Source organism: Anser anser (genome assembly GCF_964211835.1).
Source record: "Anser anser genome assembly, chromosome: 21".
Classification (NCBI taxonomy): Eukaryota; Metazoa; Chordata; class Aves; order Anseriformes; family Anatidae; genus Anser; species Anser anser.
In genome coordinates this window covers 5,958,700-5,974,227 of record NC_139742.1, presented here as the reverse complement: position 1 = coordinate 5,974,227, position 15,528 = coordinate 5,958,700, and the positions used below count along the sequence as shown (strand labels likewise).

Sequence of the window (15,528 nt, the reverse complement as noted above, 5' to 3'; positions counted from 1 at the left end):
GGATAGCTATTACTGAATCACCATCCCTTGGAAATAACTTTCTACATAGTGTTCATTTTACTTTACTTAAAGAATGAGGAACTTGGTTTTGAAATTGAAGATCTAAATGCTTCACTGACTAAGGCAAGAGAGGCAACTCACAAAGCACACATGCAAAAATTCAAGGTAAGAAGCAAGCAGTTAATGTTTTTTTCTTCCCTGCAGCTCCCTTTTCCATAATACCATACAGTAGATATAGCTTTGTACATTTGAAGGTAAAGGAATGGAGAGTAGTTTAAAGTACTTTTTTGAATGCTTAATAATGCTTAATTTTCTTATGAAACAAGTTTCCCCAAAACATTTCTGCTAAGTGGTTGAGTCTTAAAATGTCCGATTTCTTATCTTGTTTTTTCTTCTGTAACAACTGAGAAGGGAGGGAGAAATGTCTAAAAGTAAGTGAAGGGGAAAAAAAAAAGACATACTTGTGGAGTTGAGATGATACTGAGTTTTCTTTATTGACTTAAGAATGTTTTGGTGGTTCTTCAAAAGTATGGTAACAGCACCCTCTTCCGCATGAGCAGAATTGAACTAGGTATGAGAGACTTGTATTTCTTCATATAATGAATATGAAACCACTATCTATAAAATAGTGGAGTGTTGTGAAAATGTGATTTAGTAATGCTTTTGTGTGTGCAAAGAAGAGAACTTTATCATAATAATTATGCATTTTTAAGGTCTTAGTATGTAAGATGGGAGAAAGAAGTTTGATTTTAAAATAGACCGCATAATATTTACCAACTCATTTCAAAATGAAGTCTAGTAAAAGGTGGAGTTGGAACTTTCAGTAATTAGTACTGATTAATGGCAATAATGACACTTTCATTATGATGATTGTTCACCCGCTTGGTTTCTTACCTCAGCAGGAATGGAAGAAGTTCCATATGCGTGCTTCCATGCTACACTCTGCTGCAGCTTTGTGACTGTATAGTTTTTTGATTTCAGTCCGACTGGAATAGTAGCATTTAGTATCCAGACCACCTCCATTTCTTCAAAAGCTACTTATTTGACTTAAGCCCAAATTTGTGTGCTGTATGGTAAAAAGGATATCCTGTGTCATCTTCAAGTCATTTTGGCCCGTGTGTGTGAACCTATAGCCTATGTTTGCTACTTAATACCACAGAAGTCCAGTGTTTTGAAGTATTACTCTAATTTTAACCCTTTTATTTTTGAGTTTGATTATTTTTTAGGAGTTCTAGGTTTAAAAATATGCAACTAATTCTTCCTGTCTACAAAATCCATATTGCTCTCTCACAAACTATGCAAGCCTTTCTCCTCATTACTCTGCTACTTAGCTGCAAACCTGAGTTGAAGGCAGCTTTCTGTGAGAGATCATGCTGCGTAGCCTTCTACCCCTGTCACCTGTGTTGTGAACTTCAACGAGACCAGTTATAACAGTATGTGATAGGGAAGAACAGAAATCACACTTGCTATTTCATATACTAAATATGTTTATGACTTGGTAACTACTTGACCTAGTCTGCATTCACTTTGACCCAAAAGTAGACAGCTTCATCTAATGGGAGCTTTGGGAACCAATAACAATATGGTCTCATTTGCCTTATGGGCTCCTTTGCAGATCAACCTTTATCTAATTCTCAATTATCTCTAACACTGTCTTATGCTGGATTGTCGCTTGTAACATCAGATACTCAAGAAAATGTTCAGTGTAACATTTGCCTTGTTCAGGTAACTGTCATTTCACTTTTTTACCATAAGTTTGGTGTGCTAGAAGGATCGTGTGTGTGGTGGAAGCAACAGAAGTGAAGACTTCTAGGTTCTACAGATTACCCTTACAGACTTTGAATGCTGCTTTTATGTTTCAGGGTGCTGAGGATTATCAAGCTCTCTTGATAGAAAAAGAGACCCTCTTAGCAGAGCTGCGTTCAGAAAACGTTACAAAGGATGCCGAGAACCGTAAACTACAAAGGAGGATTAAAAGGACCGATCAAGAGCTAAATGATTTGAATTTAGAAAGAGAGAAAATGGAGAAAGAGCTGGATGAAGCACAACTACAAAAGAGCAGAAGTGACAAAACTATTAATGTTATTATCACTTTTCCTATATTTGATAAAGTTTAAAAATATTGTTTTTGTATGTTACTAGCATGTCCTTTTCTAACAAATTTAAATTTTTAACTTGAAAGTTAAATTTTTAACTTGAAAGCTTTCTTGAAAGACAAATGCGTTTGCCTGAAGTCAGTGTTCAAAAGAATGTGGCCAAGCAGTTTGAGGAAAATTCTGGCACTTAATCTGCACAGAAAAATATTTTTTATAACAAATCTCATTTTGGTAGCCTTAGCTAAGTCCTAGATAAAATGATTAACTTTTATAAGTGGTAAATGTTAACTATTGGTTTCTAATTCTTGATGGTAGTCAGAACATGAATGACAATGTCTTATTTCTGCTGTATTTGCTGTATTACATGTCTATATGTTGTCTTAAAAGAGTTAAAGTAGTGCACTTTAAGTTCTAAGACAATGCAGGAGTAAGCCAGTTGTGACCTTACGCCAAACTTCATCTTGCATTTTGCTAACATAGCTTGGTCACTGTAAAGGCTGTATACTAGCGTCAATTTTTGCTTGTAAAATCCCCAAAAGCACAGGATTAGTCAATCACAATTTGCTGAAAAAAAAAAGTTTTTTATATTATTATTATTTATTATGTTTATTTATTTTGCCTCCTATTCTTGTTATTTTTTTAACCTTAGTGTAAATGTCTGTCTGAGCTCTTCTGCTTCTAACATGCACAGCTCATTCAACAAAGTGAAGGATCAGGTTTCTTGTTCTTATCCTTTCTTCAAAGGATGCGCTTTCTGCTGAGTGCTTGACATAATGTACTTCTCACCTGTATGTCTTGTCATATGGATTTTTCTTAAGTCTTACCGTTGCTTCTCTTAGGGCAGCATCTGCATAATGAGTAGACTCCTGCCCAGTTGCACAGGCTGGTGCTCTTCACTTAGGGATTAGCCTCTTGCTATATTTAATAACATAAAAGATGAAATGAGGTTGTATTTCTTCACTTAATATTTTGCTCTATTTATTAAATAAGCACCTCACGAAATAAAGCATGTAGACATGGAAATTGCTGCACTGCAATATTACATAAAACCAGTAGAGGGGTCTCTTTACCTACAAACAAATAAGGTCCCTTCCTCCCCTACCTTCCCCCTGCGGTTATTTAACTTACCGTTTTCGCTGATTGTCAACTGTGGTTAGGCTGCCGTCACACAGTCTCTATCTTTGCTGTGCTTTGAAATTTCTTCTGGGTGTTGAGGTTAAGGGGAGAAAGAACAGATAGCTCCTGTCAGTAAAACAGCCACAAAGAACATATTTTATTGATTTAAAGTATTTTATCTTTAACTGTCTTCTCCATTCAGAGCCTTTTTTCATCTTTCAGGGGAGCTAGAATATAAATCTTTATAGGAAAGGCAGGAAAAATAGGACTGAGAAGGGATTTGCCAGGGGATTCAAAGTTGCTTGTATTACAGAAGCCTATTTGACTCCATTATGTCCAAGTTTTTCATGTAAATGACTAGTTCCTTGGGGAAAAGCATTCCTGCCAAAAGATGAGCAGTCTTTTAAAAATTATATCCCTCACCTGTTTCCTATTCCTTGCAGAACGGCTGTTTCAATTTCAGAGTTGCTAGTACATTTAGATATAGCAACCCTGCCTGTGAAATGTTGCCCATTAAGTAGTAGATATGTGGGCGAAAAAAAATATGCTGTGATATTTTGCTCTTTGACAAATAGAAAACCACTTTAGTCATCTGATGCAAAATTCTTATGAGACAGCCCTAAAAATCCTATTCTGCTTATTCTCTGAGATACCTACTTATCAGTGTTTCTACTCTGTTAGGATGAAGCTAGCACAGGTGTGTCTAAACTGTAGAAATTGCCATTGACATCTGTAATGAACTGCTGTCTTAACTCTTCCCTTACTCCCAGGAAAGGTTTCAAAGACCTTTCCTATACTGTTGTTGGGGTAATCTCATTTTTTTTGCATATATCGATATAAACGAGCGCACACAAAACCTTAGAGAGCCAGAAGAGGTACTTCTGCCCTGTTGTAAGCCAGTTTGCCTGGAGGTGATTAGTCATTACTGTCCTTGGATGGAAGAAGGTTAAACTAAGTTAATTAAGACTGCTAAATGTGACCTGATCATCCAAATCGGACCAAACTACTGCTCAGTAGCAGGAGCCTTTTGCAGCAACACATGTTCTTGAGTGCTCTCCGTGCCTAAGGGTGGCTAAGTGCCCTGCCTTTTTACTGAGTCAACTTCAAAAGCAAAAACTTTCAGGTCAGTGCTTTCCAAGAGCTGCTCTTAGGCAGTAGTTCAGTGTCATTTTAAGCTCTCTGAAATAACCTTTGGGCATACATTCTCACAACTGATGAGCAATAAACATCAACACACCCTTAATGCCGCTTTCCTTGGCCATGTTGCTGTGTCTGTAACAGCTCAGTATTTCTTGCTTGAAGAGTTTGGTTCAAACTCAGATCATTTAAACACAAAACTGTTCTCTCTCCAGATCTAAATGCAGAAAATTAGAGTATATTTATTTGTTGTTCATAGTTGATCGTTTGATTGGGGGAAAATGCAGAGTAACTCATTAGGCAGACTTTATTACCTAGTCTTCCTACTTGCAGCTCAGCCTGAGAGGGAGGTTTTGGAGCCTCATGACTTAATGATTCACCAACCTGTTTCCCATCTGACAAGGAGGGGGAGGCATCCGCTCCAGTCTTTGACGTTATACTGCTTCGCGTTCATTTTTCTTAGTTCAACTCTCATTAATCATAGAAAAGTCTCTCGGGGAAAAAGGTTGGCAGAAGGAATAGCGAGGTTTATGCTCTGAGAACCATAGGTACTCTATTATCCTTGCAGCTCGATGTATAGAAACCAATAGATTTTCTCCCAGACAATTTGAGTGGTCAATGAGTTCAAGCAGGCTGCTATAGTGATGGATAGTTTTGTGCGTTACGGAATTCTGTGTTATGCAAAGAAACTAACTTTCAGTCTCAACTCTGACTTGTTTGGGAAGGATTTAAGGGAACTTTGTGGGCAGAATTAGTGGAGATGAACTCGAACTACAAGTCTCTCGCAGGCTTTTCTTTTCCTGTTTTCTGCAATAGCATGTGTTGTCAGTCCAGCTCTTTCCCTAAACCTAGCCATAATATTTGTGCTGTTTTAAAGGCAGAATCTTGGTGTCTGTATCTGACAAGTGTTATACGCTGAGACTAGGTCATAAGGAGTGTAGTACTGTTATTGCAACAGCATGCTTCCTACCTGGGCATGCCTGCATCTTCTCGTAAATCTGTTTATGGTTTTCATAAAGAGAAGCCATGGAGTATTGGTTATTGAAGTTACAGTACAGATCATGAGTGTTCTTTTGAAGTTTGGTTACCTAGTAGTGATACAATAGCACAAAAATGATGCAAAAATAAAAAAGAGTAAACTTTGCAGTGCATCATGAAAATCATAATGCTGCAGTTAGTCCTCTACTTCCACTTCAAGTGTTGTATGTGATGCGACCCACTCGAAGAGTTCCATAGCTTGAAGCCAAAAGGCTCAGTGGTTATGAGATGTTACGCGACTTCCAAAGGAATTGCTCTGTGCTGCAGTCTATGGTTTTAGTTAGTAGTTAATAGAAATAGAAGCATATTTGACACTTTGCACATACACACAAAATTTGGACTTAGTTCTGCAATTCTTCATTTTCTTTGGAAAACAAGTATTCTTTTGGTCATGAAAAAATACCTTTATTGATTTGCAGAACCGAGGGTATAAGCTTACCCATTCTTTGAAACTGAATAACGTTTGATGAGTTTTTTGGGGGAGCTATTAGCGATGTCTTAGCTGATTCCTGGTAATGAAGCTAAGATTAAGCAAGTAAACCAAAAGGCATTGCAAATGACAATTTGTGTTTAATGTGCAAAATAAACAGAAATAAAACACTGCAGTAGTAAAGTGATGTTAAAGATTTGATGTGAACCTGCATGAAGCAAGGTAATTAAGTCAAGAAAAGGACATAAAACAGTTTGTAAAGAGAATGCAATTAAAGTGTCACTAGTACTATTTCCCTGTACTTAGAATAAGAAACAGCTATTGAATTTTAAATCCCAGCGGAGGTAAATGGAAAGTTTATAGGTGACTACCATATGTGCAAACTATTTAAAGGGCTTATGGTACCTCACAAATGGGCCCTTTTTGGAAATAAAAGGAAAACATTTATTTGAAGATGTAGGCTGTGTTACCCAATTCTTTGGGTCTGAGGAGAAGTTTAGATGTTACAAAGGCTTCTGTAAGTTTTAGTTGTTTAATTTTAAGCAACAGTACCTTTGTAAAAGGTTTCTACTTCCCTTTTTCCACACAGTCCTTGCAGTAAATGTCCTAGATCATCTTGCAAAATAAAAACTTAGAAAATGAAGCTTTGTGTATATACAAGCTATGTATTTTTCAGTTTGAAACTTCCAACAGATCAGCAAAAAAGTTACAGTTGACAAAAAGGGTGGTAGTGGGAGAGAAGCTGAAATGGTAGAATGTTATCAGAGCCTTGTTTAGCTTTTCCACTGCTCTGTGTTCCTGCACTTTTCCACTCTGTAACTGGAAACTGGCTATTAATAACACACTTATAATTTCATCTGTATTTTCATTGATTCAGTGATTTTCCCAGTTAGTAGTAAAATGTAAAGAACAAAAGGGAACCGAAAGTTCAGATGGCAATTTTTCGATTGAAATAGGAGCGTCTGTAGGAACATAGATGAGAAAACTGTAATTATGGTCACCATCAAGTGTGTGACTTGCAAATTAGGAGATGCTGCTTTTTACATCACAGTAGTCCATGTTGATCTAAACAGATACCAGGGTCCTTTGGACTTGCTACTGAATCAGGTTATTGAAAGAGACTTCTGTCTTTTCAAAGTAAAATGGACAATAAGCGAGTGTTTACTGATAGTTGTGTCATTTCCATGTCTTAGTTACCTAATCCTGAAGCTCCAGGAAAGGAGAAGAACAAATGACAAACCATTTTTTCCTATTTCTAGCAGTGGATGAAACTGACTCAGAAGTTAGTGTTTGTTTGGACAGTGGCAGCATGATTATTTCTAACAGCCTTGGAGTCCAGTCATTCTTTATGAAAATCATGTGAACAATAACAGTTTAGATTTTTAGAAAGCAATACTGACACCTTATCTAAAAGTTTTCTTTAGTTATAATCACTGATACTAAGAGAAAGATACTGGCTTAAATACATTCTCCAGACTATTTGGTGATATGTGTAATCTAAACTAATGGAAAGTTAAGCTATTAATGTGGCTTGTCAATCTTAAACATTTTTAAAGTTGATTTGCTAATTATTCAGTTTCATTTTTTGTAGGACCTAAGAAATCAACTAGAGAAATTACACGGTGAAATGACTGAGAAAGAAAAAGCAGTTGAACATTACAATATTCTTTTGAGTGAAAGCAATCAGAAGTTGCAGAGCCAAGAACTAGTTATCAAGCGGCTAACAGACAATGTCAATCAAAAGGATCTATTGCTTCAGGTAGGTAGACTTGAGTTGAAATTAAAAAATGAAAAGTTATAATTTGATTTTGCATGAGGAATGATTACAAAATCCCATTTGTATTTGGTATTACCATTGATTTTGATGGTAATCCCTCACTTCTTATAATACTGTATTTGCAGAACAGACCTAATTTTAGATATCTGTGGCGTTAAAAAGATTTTTTGTTAAGGTTTTATTAAGCACTTGTACTAAGGGGAGAAAAAAGCTTTACTAATACTTATGTAGATTTTTCACTGATGTGTTAGGGTACTTTAAAAGCTCTGAAGTGCCTGTGATTTACAGTTTGTTGTGCAGAAACTAGAAGTTGAGGAATAGACATAGACAGTGAAATATTTTCTCCTTCTCTTTTTTTTTATTTTAATGAAAATGAGCATGTTCAAAACAAGGCTTGTGAGAAGGCACCTGTCTGAATCTTTAAAGAACCCTTGCTCAAACATTTTGCAGCTGGAGGTACAATGCTGAAAAGTACTGGTGGTATTCAACCAGCAAAGCAAAGACAAATAGTTGAAGTTGCTCTGTACATGGAGACCAAAGTGCATTCCTTGACTTAATGCATAAATACTGCTAAGTTTTCATACATAATCAGATTTTTTTTTTCTTTTTTAATATTTAAATGATTGGATAGTTGCCCAAAGCTTTTGTTTGGTCTTGGTTTTTTTTTGGTTTTTTTTTTTTGGTTTTGGTATATTGAGCTCCTCTTTTGTGAGATTTGTAAAGAATGTTTGGACATTTCCTGAATTTTGCTTGTGTACAATTTTGCAGTATAACAGCAAGGTAAATTTTACAAAACCATATTATTGTTTTCTTTTGTTAGAACTTTGATGAAACAATTAAAGAAAAGGATGGAGAATTGCAGGAGCTGCTGAATAAGAATAAGAGCCTTCTAAGAGCCAATGAAGAACTTGAACTGAGAAATGAGGGTTTAGTAAAGGAAAAGTGTGCTGTACAGTCACAGTCAATCATCAGGATAGTCAGAGAGGTAGAGGTGAGTTTCACGGAACTGTGATCGTTTGCAGATAAATACTTTGACTTCAAATTAATGAGAATTTTCCCTTTGACTTCAAACTTGCAGATTAATATGCTTTGTAAATCATCCATGTAGCAAGGGGTAGTTTTTCCTTCAGATCAGTACCATCTTAAAATGTTCTGTAATATTAAAACTATAACAATGACTTTATTAATAATAGAGTTATATTTTTAGGTCACTTGAAATGTTTTAAAAGCATATGATTGTGGTGGTGTTGATCTGGCATCAAAAGTGTACATAGTATTGTATGCTGATGAGTTTATATGATATTACTAAAAACTTTACTCTCTGAAAGTGCATAAAATACTTTCCCTGCCTACTGTAAAGATGTAGACTTTCGTGGCCATTAGGGCAGATGTACTTCCCTGAATGAGAGGGTATCTGCATCTGAAGAGCATTGTAGAGGAAGGTTCGTGAGCTTCTAATAGATAAGGGGAACGATTGCACTGAGCTAGTGACCACAAGAGATATGGGTAGGAGCAAAGATGTGTTTAGAACAAGAAAAAATACCTTAAAACAGGAGGAGAATGGATGGAGATGGTGTAGAAATATGTATATATTAAAAAGATGAATAATACATGCCCATTATTTTATTTGGTGCCATAAATTGAGAAGAATTTTAGGTGCCTGAAATCCGAGGTCAGAATTCAAAGACTCAAAATGTAGAGTTAGTTACTTTTTTTTTTCTCCTCTTCTACTGTTGTACTAGCCAAAGAAAAAAGATCACGTGCCAGTGGGAAGTTTCGATCACTTGCTGATCCGTCAGTGCATTTATTATTACTGTGTACAGATTACTGGACAAATAAGCTGCTTTTGGAGATATGTTTTGGAGATATTTCTTGTCTTTTTTTTCTGTTGTTTGCAGTATTGTCTGTTAAGATTACCAAAAGCATCAGGCAAAATAACAAGAATTAGACTAGTACCTCCTAGTGGAGGAGAAAGCTATTTAATTTCTTTAATTATGTATCAGTCATTAAAGAGATTTTCTCAAGGATATTTCAAGTAAAGAAAGCCAATGACAAAGGAAACATAAGTACTGTATCTACTCTCACAATCTGAACACACTGGTGATGAGATGTTTAATATGTTACGAACGCTATTATTAAACAAGATAGGTGTAAGCACAGTTTGAGACACAGGTGTTACTTGGCAAGCTAACAGCAAAGGAGCCGCATTGCTGCTTGCTCGGGTACCAGTGCAGAGTACGTTGAAGTGCAGATGGATATACAGACAGAGAAAATGAAGTCTCTGAAAGGCTGTGTAGAAATTTTACCTCTGCAAAACAAACCGCAGTGCATGCACATAACTTCTGTCACAAAGGGGCCTAAGGCTGATGGAAAATCATACAGAATTAATGAAAATCCAACACTAACTTTCCTCTGTACACCCCACTTCTGATACAGGTGCATAACCAGGAGAGAGAACAGTGGCAAGTGAAGCCATGCATGGTAATGACCCAGTACCCACCTTCTAATCACAATCTATTCTCTGTTGCTGGTTCACTTAGTGATTGTGAACAATACCTAATCACAATCCATTGTCCTCTCAGCTCAACCTCTATGTAAGATATCACCTCTATGAACCCATTTCAGCATATTAATCATAAGTTTTTGGACACAGATTATCCAGAGCTATGCTCTTATTGGCTGCCTTGGACTCTTTGATGACTTTGCAGTGCTGCACCAACTCTCAACAGACGCACAGCTGGATCCTCCCCACTAGAGAGAACAGAAACCAAGCTCTTCTGGCCTCACTGATCTCTAAAGTTGAAGAAACTGAACTGAGAAATGCAGAACTTTCTCTCTTTCATCATGCCTTTTAACTCTATTTTAATGTAATGATAAATTTTAAAGCAACCAACATCCAAAGCTCTGCTGGGTGCCTCGACCAGGCCGGGGAAGATAAATGACAGTTTCTAATTAAAGTTTGGATTCTTGAGCCACTGTCATGGGCTAGAGAGAAAGAAAGGGAGTGTGCAAAAGCACCGATGATTAGGTTAGTCATGCAACTGCTGACTCTGGTATCTGTGAAGCCTTGGAATTAAATATTTTTTTACAGCCAAGGAATTTAGAAGCGCAATGGCATCGATATAATTTTGAAGACTTTATCTGGTTTTGTGCTTAATGCTCTTCTCTCACCACCAACACTCCTTTACTTACAAAACTCTTCTTGTTGGAACATTTGTTAGGCAAATATATTTCTAGCAGTGGTTTAGACCTTCGCAGTTCATTTTAATACTGAGAAAAGCAGATAAATTGAGAAAGGTGCCTCTTGCTCAGTCCTTTAGCTATGCTTCTGGGTTCTGTTGTGTTGCACATATAACCTTGCATACAGCAGTAAGGGGCCACAGTGATGTGAGTTTTAATTCTAAATTGACTTCTCTAAGTGCACAAAAAGTCCTTAGATTTGCTGTAATATCTTTCCTTAACGTCTGTTTCTAAGAAGGGGAGCTTATATACCACTCGAGGGTGGAGTAGGAAATGAGGTTGGCTGCTGCATTGCAAGGCAAATCTGATGTTTGTGCAATCACGCTGCACTTGGTAATTCCTGCACGATCAGCATATTGCTTGTCTCTAGTTTTAATTACTCCAGTATTTAGGGAGTTAATGCTGTGCAGTCAGGGAATTGAAAAATATTGTGTGCATACATTTGCAATGTCTCGTTTGCTGCAGTTGGAGAAATTACAGCCAAACCATGAAAGTCATTGATGTAGCCAGAGCGTTGCAGTTGTTGGGTGTCCTGACAGCTGGAATTGGTGCGATTGTTGGGATACTGCAGCTGTGTCTTAGCTGCTGGAACTGATGCAATGTGCATATTGTTGCCGAGTCATTGTGATTTTGGAAAGTGAAGTAGTCGACCTTTTTTTTTTTTTTATACAAGTGTCCTGTCTATTAATTGGCAATCAGTGGACTGTAGTTGTTGCTTTCAGTCTCTTTAAATTGATGTTGTGAACTGGGAGGTAGTTCAGCTTCTGATCTGATGAGATTAGTTTACAGATGAAAACAGAGAATGTTTTTGTCAATATCCATGTCTTCACACCCCTCAGCCATGTCGCTTTTTACCCGTTACACTGAAAGTGGCCTGGTGAGGGGAACGGATGGGATTGGTGTATCTCTCCATTCACTTACCAGCAGAAATTTCATCTTACAGGAGTTAGCCTGATGAAGTGACATTTGAAGATCTGTTTATAGTCCAGTAGGTTTGCCTTCCGTACCAGCAAGAAGGGCCGTAAGTTCCTCAGAGCCATCAGCTTTTTGACATTTTCCGTGTTGAGATGACGACGTCTGAAAGTCACCAACAGTCTTTAGCTACAGCCATTTCCATCTTTAGATATCTGACTCACTGGCCTGTAGCAATTTTAATCTTATTAGCGATCGTTTCGTTTATGGTAGACCAACCACACAGTTCACTGCAAGGTTAGAAGAAATTACCAAATGCTGACACAAATGGATGGAGGGATGAATCAGTGGTGGGGTGTAGGTTATGGCCTTCTCGCAGTCATCCATCCCCTAACCTTCAGAGATTTTGAAATGATCCTAACGCCTGTTGCAAGGAAGGGAGGGTTCAGTAAGGCAACCAGATATTTTTGTGACTTTGCCAGGAAGTTACTTATTGTAGAGACATAAACCTTCTACTTTCATTGCTTACAGTTTGAGAAACCTTTTAATGAAAATAAGTTATGTTTTCTACCACTGCTGCTTAGCAATAGTATTTCAGATTTAAATATAGACTTTAATGTATTAGATTGCCTGCTTTCACGGGAATATAAATCTTTCACTGCAATATGGTCCTGGATGTCTTGCAGCTATCTCTTCTAACACATTTTCCTTCACACCATGTGTCAAGAGGTTTAATGTTTCATTAACTCCCACAGCATTATGGTCTATGTAAGTTACAGAGCTGCCTTATGTTTTGTGTACCTTTGGGGAGTTGATTGGAATAATTCACTCCTACGCTTTATTTAGAAGTGACAGTAATAATGTACCAAAAAAACCTTCATGCTGTATCTTTTCATCCTTATTATTCATGAAAAATTCTGAAAAATCACGAACAATGCTTCGTGATTTTGCTAACCTCCACCTAGCTAGTTGAATTTAGGGTTTGTAAGAATTTACCTATAGCCTCTGACATTTGGAATTAGGAAACATCTCACGTCTCCCATAACGGAGAAAAATAGAGTTGGGAGGGTTTCGTGAGGTTACGCGGAGTTTGGTGTAAATGTAGAACTAAATTAACATGTGAATTTTGAAAGAAATGTAAGAGAAGGAGCACGGTTCTGTGTAACACCACTTTGCTAATACAGCACTCGTAGACCCTGAACAATTGGTGACAACCGTTATCTAATTTGTGTACCGTAAACTCTTCAGAGTGACATTACTTTGCCAGTGCTTCAGAAGGAGCTTTTAATTAGGATACAGTTCTGTAGTGTCTTCAGTAATAATTGCAAGGCTTATATCAGACATATGGAAGAGTTCACCAGAACTTTTAACAGACTGTTAACCAACTAAATTAAGTCAAAAGAGTTATTTCTTTCTGTTGCTTTCTGTGTCATTGATCAGTATTGTTGTCAGTGATCAAACTTTTTCCAAATTAAATTGCAATCTGTGTATTTTATGTCTAGTGACTGTTCCTAAAAGGCTGAGATTCCAACATGGTGATGAGTCCTTAGCTCAGGCTGTAAGATTTACTTTTTTACAATTTTTTTCTTACGAGAATTTTTTATTAATGGACTCTGGATCACCTATCTCAGACAGTTTGCCCTTGTGTTTCTCAGCACTCAGTCAGCAGAAATCATTGCTGTGTGCTTCGTCTCTGCTCATCTTGATAATAAACTTGATATTATTCATATATAAAATAGTATTTAATATATAAACTGCACCAGAAACTGGAAGAATTTGTTAGAGTACAGCTACCACTCAGGATAATGGCAGCAGAACATGATGAGCACATGCAAAGGCGAGGTCCCTTCTTCAAGGAATCTGCAGGGTTAAGTGGTAGGAGCTGCTCTGTCGGCAGTAAGATCTGGTATGCAGATTATTTCAACGGAAGTAATTTGATCAAAACTTGATTACATTTGCAAAATATTATTTAACATGTTTGCTAGCACACTGAAGTACGAGCGTAAATAATTAAAAGTAAACAACAGTTGTCCTTGCTTTTGTACTGTTTACTTTGCAGAATACTGAATTTTTCAAATTAACAGTGTTTGCATCGTTAGTGTGAATTAACGAGATTCTAGTGTAGCTGATTTTTTGTTGCAATTCCTGGCTTAGCTACTGCAATTGGCGTAATAACAGCTGCTTAAAACTCCTGGGTGTAGATTTCTTCCCTGTTAATGATCTGTTCACTAATGATTTAGTATCTCTTGAGAGTTTAGTTTCCAGTCTTGAGGTTGTAACACAGAGAAGACAGAATTACCTCTCATTCTTGTTCTCTGCAGTTGTCGTGTCATACTAGAGCCATACACATCCCCACTAGCTGGGGTGCTTTTTTTGTTCGTGCTTTCAGTTCTCAGTCCGAAAGGAAAACAGAGAAGCAACAAGGCCCATTCTTCTCAGAGACAGAAGATAGTGTGCCTGACATGAATACATCTAAATTAGATATAAATATCCCAGATATTTTCTCTTCTGAGCCGACTGATATCTTAGATGTTTTTATGCAGTAAGTGCAAGCTCCTTTAAATAGCTGCATTTTTTGCCTCCTGCTGAAAAAGTGGCTGAGTGGTTGTTTTGGGTTGAAAGAAGTCTTGGGAACTTATAGCAGGTATTTCTTGAGCAAGTAGCAGCAGAGCCTGGATTTATTCTAATAGTGATATACCTTCTCTGAGCAAGGCTGCAGGTGAACAATTTTCTTTGCACAAGCAGAGAAAGCAGCTTGTAGTCACCCAGGTGAGTGTTCAGAAAGCGGACTCAATGAGCATGTATCTGACATGTCCATCCTATGGCAGCTCAGTGCAATCCTTTTTATTCAGAAATGCAACAGAATTTGCAGAAACCCCACCCCCAAAAAAGCCAGTTTTATCCAGAATATGGAGAGGGTGTTAGGCTGATGTTTTAAAATGTGTGCTTGGGCTTCTCTACTAGCCTTTTCCTTCCGCTATGGTAGCCAGCAGCCAGCGTGTTCCTGGCTTGCTGAGCTGTAAATTTAGGAAGTGAGGATGCTGGGGGAAAAAGGATTTTAGGCTGTCAGAAAAATGATGCACCAGTATTTCAATATGTAACTCACTTATGGTAGGTAAATAGCAAAATGCTATTAGCTTCCTGCAATAACAGCTGATTTACGTATCCTGAATAGTTTCCAGATTCATATGAAGCTATTGAGGTGGGCAGTCCTCTTTAGTGACTTTTGAATTTCTCCTTTCAGCTTTTCTCCTTTGCGTGTCTGCACATAGTTGTACACAGGCAATCTTAAAATTACGTTGTAGGTTTACTGTTTTCTTTTCTCCATTTAGGAAAAGAAAGAATCTGAATATGAAAAGCTGATACTTGCTTTGAAAAAGGAACAAAATATTTATTCTACACTAGTGAAGACCTTTAAAGAGTCTGATAGGTAAGTACTTCTATTTTGGTGGAAAATCTAAACTCAAAGGGCCAAAGTTAGAAGTTGTGAAAAATAGTGTAGCTTAACTGGAGTGGTCATTATTTTGTACAGGCCAGTTGTTAATGAAACATAAACTAGCTGTAAAAAAAAAATAGAAGTATTTTTTTCCTTTCTCCTTAAAATAGAAATTTTTTTTTTTAAATTAAGGTTGCGTTATCTCAATTACCTAAATGCTTCTAAAAATATTTCTCTCTGGATTGGATTCTCAGCTCAGCCAGATGTCCATTTATGTACCAAAGAAAACAGCTAGATTTTCAGAGAAGGTACTTGTCCTGTGTTGGACTATTGGGGAAAAATCAAA

General features: G+C 37.1%; 1 protein-coding gene across 1 annotated transcript in view; it reads left to right on the top strand.

Moving 5' to 3' along the window:
• Nucleotides 1-15,528, top strand: part of CDK5RAP2 (CDK5 regulatory subunit associated protein 2) — an 81,040-nt gene that overhangs the window by 17,813 nt on the left and 47,699 nt on the right. The window contains 5 exon segments of the mRNA XM_083806867.1: nt 73-165; nt 1,863-2,081; nt 7,409-7,576; nt 8,415-8,585; nt 15,079-15,176. Coding sequence (XP_083662993.1) covers nt 73-165; nt 1,863-2,081; nt 7,409-7,576; nt 8,415-8,585; nt 15,079-15,176 — 749 coding nt within the window.